The sequence below is a fragment of the Ascochyta rabiei genome, chromosome 3, assembly GCF_004011695.2.
Source record: "Ascochyta rabiei chromosome 3, complete sequence".
Taxonomy (NCBI): Eukaryota; Fungi; Ascomycota; class Dothideomycetes; order Pleosporales; family Didymellaceae; genus Ascochyta; species Ascochyta rabiei.
In genome coordinates, this window is record NC_082407.1 from 139,988 (window position 1) to 147,698 (window position 7,711).

The following is a 7,711-nucleotide window of genomic DNA, read 5'->3' on the forward strand; positions in this document are numbered from 1 at the left end:
CCACCTCGACACTCCACGGTCCGAACTTCACTTTGGATCGCTGGTCGTTTGCTTACCCTGCGCTCATGAGGGTGGCCAGCTGGTCGTCCGCCATCAAGGTCACTCGACTGCCTTCGACTGGTCCCAGGACAGCTCCAACATCCAGTGGGCGGCATTCTACAGCGATTGCGAACATGAGGTGTCCCAGGTCACCTCTGGCTACCGAGTCACCCTGACCTATAACCTTTTCCTCCGCTGAGGTCTTGGTGAGATGGCTGGGGAGAGTCTTTCACTCGATGTCACCCAACTTCCTGCTCATAGCGAAGTCAAGGCTACTCTTACGAACCCGCTCTTCTTCCCAAGTGGTATGTTCTTTATCGTGTGTATAGGACGCGTTGCTAACACAAAGTAGGAGGTTTCCTCGCAAAGTACTGCAGCCATGCCTATGCCTATGCTACAAACGAAGGTATTCGTGCACTGCCAGCTGTCCTGAAGGGGTCAGACATGGTGACTTACGAGGTCTTCCAGTCGCTTGGCATCCGAGTTCAGCTGCGTCCGGCACTGGACTACGGTCATTGGGCAGAGGATTTCGACGACTTTATGGAATACGATCGTATCGGCAAAAGACTGACCGAGCCCATTGGAAGCAACGAGGGTGGTTATGAGGACTGCGATGCTGAGACGATTTTCGAGTACTTTCCGCAAGACAAGCTTCATGTGAAGTGGCTGAACAAACCAGTTACAGACAACGCGAACATGCAGTATACGTTCCTTGCCGTAAGTACCAGCAATGCACATTGATCCGCAATCATTAACATCCCCAGTATGGTAATCAAGCCGAGCTCAACTGGTCATACAGCTATTGTGTGCTGCTCATGCGCATTCCGTCATACTCTGAGCGTGTTCAGGTCAGCAGCCAATATCTCCTTGATCATTTCATTATGTCTAACACGCTTTAGTCCACCAACTAGCACTTTTACACTCGAGATACCTCCATCGCAGCTTGAAGTGGTATTTTCGTCACTAGCGTCAAGTTTTACACCTGCGACGCAATCTCTGATGGGGTTCTAAGTCACGACAGAAAGATTCAGCAACGCCAAATTCTCAATGCAGTTCTCGCGGTGCGTTTGGAAAGCATCTGATTGGTTCTGGTATTTTGCTACGTAGCTGATAAATGAGTACCGAATGTTCGAAAATCTCCACGCTGCTGGCTTGAAGAACCTTTTCTTATGTGCCTGCTGTAATCACGTTATCATGCAGACTTCTTCTGCAATGCAAAGAGTTGGGAACTAGTATATCCGCGTGCGTCGGTCATCTCTGGTGGTGGGTGTTCATAGATCAGGACCCCCAAGCCCCTGCAATGCCGCTCAAACATTCGATCACGTGAGCAGTACGTGCGCTGCCGTCTGGTAGTGATGTTTTGCATTGTGGCTTGCCGAAGTGACGCAGAGAAAAAAAAGTCTTGAGTTGAAAGCAGCAGGAAGGTCACAGCAGAGACGAGGGCGAACATGGTAGCAGGAACGATGGACGAGAGCTGAGGTTATGAACTTGTGCTAGACAGCTAGGCTCAAGGAAGTTGATTTTGCACCTTTGTGGCAGTTAAGAAGATTGAGATAAAAGCGAGGAAATGCGCTGGTTCGAGATAGCTGCATCGCGAATGGGAAGAGAGGCAGTTTGCAAATATGCTTATGCAGAAACCAACGAGCAAGAAAGGAAACGCTGTTGCACTGTGCAATTGCGTGTTGGATACGCAGGAAGTTGGGACTCCTAGGTAGCTCGTAAGTACAAGTACAAGCTGCAAACAACTGCATGCCATAGAAAGGTGCAGCACGCCAAGCGCAACCTGCATCTGGTAATCTGCAAATAGCTTATTTCACACCACCCATCCGAGCTCCTGCGCGACCCCGGGTATTCGGAACAACGCCTCCCCTGCGTGCTGGAAACGGCTGTAGTGGAACCCCAGCAGTGTCCGATCCAACCATTCTGTCGTCATCCTGCTTATGCCGAGAACAATGCAAGCCTGATTGATGGGTGGCCTTGGACAAGGCCACCCAGTTAGGGTCTGGGGTAGTTGCTCGACCCCTGTAGCGTGGGGCACCGTACACCCCGCTTTCCTTCTCCTTTTAGCTTGAGCGCTGTACCATGTCCGTGCGCGTGATGCACGGATTCGCGTGATGCACGCGATCACCAAAATACACCAATCTCCTCAATACCACAACTCAACGCCACAATGTCAATAGAGGCTGCCCTTGCAGAGATAGATGCTCTAAAGCCAGGCGAACAATTCACGTATACAGCAGTTGCAAAAAAACACAGTATTATAAGATCTACATTGTTGCAAAGGCACTAAGCTATTTGCGCAGCTCCTATTAACAAGAATATTAACTAGCAACAGTTAACGCTATAACAGGAGATAGAGCTTATAAAGTACATAGAATTGCTTACTGCCTGTTACTTACTACCTACACAAGAGATAATCTAGAATTTTGCGTTACTAATAGCCTAAAATCTAGTCTCTAAGAGCTAGGTTACGCGCTTTATTAACAAGTACTCCATCTATCTTATCTCGCGTTACTTAACTAGGATAGATCGCCAACGTTACAACGCAGATTCCTACAATAAATACAAGCTCTATTTTAAACTACTGCAGTATAAAATCTCTAAATACTCTATTAAGAGTCGCTACACATACAATATAGATAAGAAGGGCTTTATAATTAGGGTTACAGGTAGAACAAAACACGTCTTTAGTAAGCGTATGTAGATAAAGGGAGAGGTTAAATTATCTATCTAAGATAGTAATTAGGATTAGTAGACGCTTATAGCATGTGTATGTGCTAATAGATTAGTAGTGCTACCAGGCCTTATCTACAAGTCCTCTAAAAACACTATTAAATCAGGCTAGGTAGCCGAAATTAAACTAGGGGTACACTCTGTAATAGTTACATTATCTGCCTTAGGGTGGTTAAATAGGGATATAGGCCTTGCCTGGCTTAAACAGGTGTTTAATTGCTACACCAAGGACAAGGCACAAAGCTAATAGCGGCTATTAATCTTAGATAGCCATAGATCACACGTTACGATAGATTTTATTAACTATTGTAACAACAACAGGATACTCCTAGCTGTGTTACCTCCTTACTTAACTTAGACGCTTTAACCACTTAATGTAGTGCTGTTTAAACCTTTATTAACAGCATACTTAAAAGCACTCACAATGTAGATCTATAAGTCTTAAAACAAGTTATTAATTACAAGAGTAGACTTCTTTTAACTATTCTGGCAGGCGTAGGTAAGTAGCTTTATAGAAAAGCTAATACTTAAGTCCTTTAAGGCAACAGGTATAGAACTACTTAAACCTAACGTTATCCTCTACCGCTTTGTTAAAACACCAGAGACCTTAGATTCAGATAAGAGCTTATCCTCTGTTTATAGTAACAAAGATTAGCTTAAAATAGAGTTGTTGTTGCGGCGTGTTACCAAAGATTAGGGCAGCAGTGACGCCAAAAAGATGGGACAATCAATCCACCACATCTCAGTCAAAGCCTTACTCCTCCAACATGAGGTAGATAGCCTCAAAAAGACGTTAAAGACGCAGAAGAAGCACAAGAAGAAGAACAAAACCTTAGATCTACAACAACAGGAGGAATACTATAGTAGTGCTGTGTTTTAGTCTCCTTTAAAAGTAAGAGAAGCACGCTTCTGTAAAAGGATAAAACAACAAGAGGAGAGAGAGGAGAGGCTTAGAAAAGCGACTAATAAGGAAGTAGCAGCCGCCAAGAAGCTTGTTAAGGAGAAGGAGAAGGAGGAGAAGCGTGTGGCGAGAGAGGTGGCCAAGGAGGTGCGAGAGAAGGAGAAGGCTGAGGCAGCGATCCAAAAAGCCGAACGGCAGGCTGAAAAGCAACGTCAACAATAAGAGCGCAATACTGTAAAAGCTACACAACTGTCCTAAAAGAGGAAAAGAAAAGCTTTACAAGCAACCTAGCTAAAAAAGCGTTAAAAACGTGGTTAAAATAGTGATGTTGGTGATGGTAGTCCTGCGGCGCGGCCCCTATCTCCTCCACCCAAAACCACAACACGTGGCCACAACGTCAGACTACCAGCAAAATTCAAATAGTACATCTTTTTCGCAAGCAATTAATTACTACTACACCTTAGTTTCTTGTGATAATAGCTGTTGTGGGTGGCTTAATAGCCTCACCCTGTTTTGGTGTGATTTGGTGCTGGCGTGCATCACGCGAATCCGTGCATCACGCGCACGGACATGGTACCACTTTATATATCCCACAACTGCTTTGTTTGCTTCTGGTTTCTATACTTTATGGTACAGGGTTTGAATGTCTTATCTAGGCGAAATTTTGTAGCGCTCGTCCCGGACGGCTGTGGAGCCTTCGAGGCACTTTGGTGCAGCTTCTTCGTCTGATTTTGTGGAAACGCTGTTGTGGAACTTTGTAAAGGTGTCGTCGACGCATGCACTAACGGCTGGGATAGTGCTGCATGGACGACGCTGCCGACGTAAGCAGAATCTAAGGTAAGCTTCAGGAGGCTTTGTACGATAGACCTGATGCTCTAGACCTGTTTGTAGAGCGAGAGTCAAAGAGGTTGCGTAGATGATCCCTCATTGCCGACAGGCCCTGGCCCTGGCCAACGACATACGCATAGATGAGCTCTTTCATGTAAGAGTGAACAACACTCCAATGGATGAACAGAGCAACCTTTAACCGGTAGCCGCAGGTAATGCAAGTTGAAATAGCTCTGTGTAGTCTATTCGTTCTTACGCACAGACGAAGAAAGCTGCTGTGACTTTAAGCTCTACTGGACAGCAAGATATGTTATGGTGATGGCTCCTCGGTAGACTTGAACAGCAAGGTGGCCCTGCGTGTGATGTAATGAAGTGCTTCGCCATTACAACACTCTCGGTGAATCGATCCAAGGCAAATTTTACAGCACAAATTTGTCGTGAGACACTGTGCTGCCATGATTAGGATGCTGGTATAAGGCGCGCTAGTGCTAGCGTCGATCAGTCAACGTCCAGCCTGTTTGCCATCCACCTTTCACACGGCCGTCCACTTCTCCACCCGCGACATTGCCACGAGAAACCATCGAAATCAAAGCCTTGAGCTTTTTCCACTGCAACTACTTCCCCGCCCAGCAACCACCACCCTTGCACTGAGGTCGCGCGTCTTTCACTCGCCATCAATCTCTACGCAGCGCGGAAGCCTTGCACCAGCGCTGGAGCCTCCAAACATCGTTTCACTCGAAAACTTCTCTGCTAGACTCATCTAGCCCACGAATAACATTATGCATTGTCTTGCGCTCTAACATCGTTACAATGCATTCGTACTCAACCCAACCCGCAGAGGCTGACTCCTCGCCGCCCTCTCAGCGATCCGACAACTCTCCTGCTTCTCAGCTTTCTTCCAACAGCGACCCTTCTCCACCAAAATCTCCGAGCAGGCACCGAGAGCGTGTGCTTCCCATCAGGTCTGAGCGCGTTACTGTGCCTTCAGCTCAAAACCAACGCCCTGAAGCTTCCAATCCCGCCGTCCAGCGCCTGTCTTACAACTCACAGGCTGCACTCAACCACTACCAGGCCTTGTACAGGAAGACGTCCCGGGCTTCCAAGTTTCTTGTAGAGCTTACCCCCAAAGAGTACACCGAACTCCAAAACACTCTCGAGTGCGACCCTCCTCTCTGCGCCTTTGTTCGGTCCAGTGTTTGCACCAAGTGGACATTGGAGACACTTATTATTCTAATGCCGACGGAAGTACATAAAACTGTCGTCGTTGGTGTTCGCAAGAAGCTCCTCGCGCAGTTAGAAGCAGTCCGAGATGCCGCGTCTAACACGGGCGAGGTTTCTAGACTTGCTCAGCGCGTTGAACTTGTCGAATCGACACGGACAGTCAATCTTTTGGCAGTTCGGTCCACAGACAACGGTCCCGCTCTTGAGCCCTTGCGTTTCATCCCCGACGCCTCCTTTACCTTTAACAGGCGAAAAACACCTCTATTAGTTCTCGAGGTTGGCTACTCTGAGGACAAAGCCTCTATGCATGCAAACGCGATATTGTACCTGCAAACAAGAATTGACAAGGATTGTATCAAGACGGTCATCTTGATATCTCTACCCTATCAGGAGCCTGAGGCTCGCAAAAGGCAGGATTGTCCTTTGCCTACTGAGGGTACTTGCGTAGTGTACCGAGCAGACCGTGCAAGCGGAAAGCTTGTTATCGACATCAAATGCAAGAAATTCATGAACAAGAACCGACGCCCTGGTCGGGGCAGAAATCTTGACTTGCGCCTGTCTGACTTCTGTCTGCCCGAATGCGACATACCCATATCTATCTCTTCGCAAGAACTGGTAGAGCTCTTCGAGAAGGGCGTCACTGCGGAGTTGGAAGACGATGCAGATGACGCGGACGAAAAAGAGTCGATCAAAGCAGCCAAAAGGGCTCTCGAAGATGACCAGGATCCGCCTGTTTCTGACTACCACACCGTCTGCACTGGCGATTCGATTTCATTGCCGACATCGGAAGCCAGCGACACCGAATCGGATGTCTCACCTTCGTCGGAGCCAGCCGAAACCTTCAACCTCAAAGCCTGAAAAACCTAGTCGTGAGTACCTCCAGTCTGTCTTGGTTTTCTCGGGATTTTGACATTTCAGTCCAGTCTCTCAACGCCTGATCAACGACGTGTTCGGATTTTTAGTGTATCAGACCATCATTTCATGCACAGCTGATGGCATACTGATATGAGCGACTACCTCCAGGCTGTTTTTTTATCTTGAAAGCCACGCAATCAACATCTGAGTAGCTTTTATTTTTGCTTATTGGACACCTGTTTTAAAGCGAGGTGTTTGGAGCTGTTTGACTGTTTACGCGGTGTAGACTGGTGTTTCAAAGAGGTACAGCTGCTTTACATTGAAATTAAAAAAACATTTGATGTCCTAAAGATGTCTACGGATCAAAGATGAATTGTGAGAAAGCGTGACATTGTTCTTTTCAGCATGAGAGAACCAAACTGAGAATCAAGCGTTGCAGTTACAACTGATCGGGCTGCACTTGGAGCTATTTCCTACCACCTCACGCCTTGGACATTTCGAACGGGTTATGTAGTTGCACAAGCATTCAGGTAGACTCTTGGTATTGACCCAAGAGTGTACTTGATCAAGTACTTGATCGAACTGCTGCTCCTCATACTCTTTCGAAGAGACAATAATGCCGAGCGAGTTTTGCACATGTGGTTGGAACTTGACTGGTGCGGACTTGCGCTGTTTGAGAAGCACCGCTATGGATTCGTCGGTGTCGTAGTACGTGGTGTTGGTTTTTGGATTGCCGCGTTGCGGACTAGAGACAATTCTTGACCAATTTGTCTCTTGGGAATGTAGATCCTTGACGAGCGAGCGGTCTTTGATCCAAGACGTTGGAGACTTTGGTTGGAAGCGTTTTCCAGCGTGCATGTTGCTTGCGTATGCAGACGGGTTGAAGTATAATTGCAGGTGGTAGTAGGGCAGTTTCAGTCACAAGTAGTGTTCATGGATTTCTAGTTTGTTTTCACTGTTCTTGATCAATGTTCGGGTATAGAGAAGCCCCCAAAAATGAACTAGCCTGGCTTCCAATCACTGTACCGCGCAGACCTTGTCGACCAACATGGTACTTATCGAAATAATTTGACAAGTGAGATACAACAGCTGTGTGTGTTAACAATTTACAGTTTGGGCTGGTTTGAAGTGGGG

At 47.0% G+C, this 7,711-nt stretch overlaps 2 protein-coding genes across 2 annotated transcripts, besides 2 other annotated features; both read left to right on the forward strand.

The window, feature by feature from the left end:
* Nucleotides 1-250: 250 nt before the first annotated feature.
* Nucleotides 251-950, forward strand: EKO05_0001802 (uncharacterized protein; the record flags this gene model as incomplete). Its single annotated transcript, XM_038942219.2, has 4 exons — nt 251-344; nt 392-756; nt 804-887; nt 939-950. The coding sequence occupies 4 exons, from the start codon at nt 251-253 to the stop codon at nt 948-950; spliced, it is 555 nt and encodes a 184-aa protein (XP_038795271.2).
* Nucleotides 951-2,117: 1,167 nt separating this feature from the next.
* Nucleotides 2,118-4,248: a mobile genetic element.
* Nucleotides 3,024-3,118: a mobile genetic element.
* Nucleotides 4,249-5,311: 1,063 nt separating the features above from the next.
* Nucleotides 5,312-6,580, forward strand: EKO05_0001803 (uncharacterized protein; the record flags this gene model as incomplete). Its single annotated transcript, XM_038946787.1, has 1 exon — nt 5,312-6,580. The coding sequence occupies one exon, from the start codon at nt 5,312-5,314 to the stop codon at nt 6,578-6,580; it is 1,269 nt and encodes a 422-aa protein (XP_038795272.1).
* Between the last annotated feature and the right edge of the window lie 1,131 nt (nt 6,581-7,711).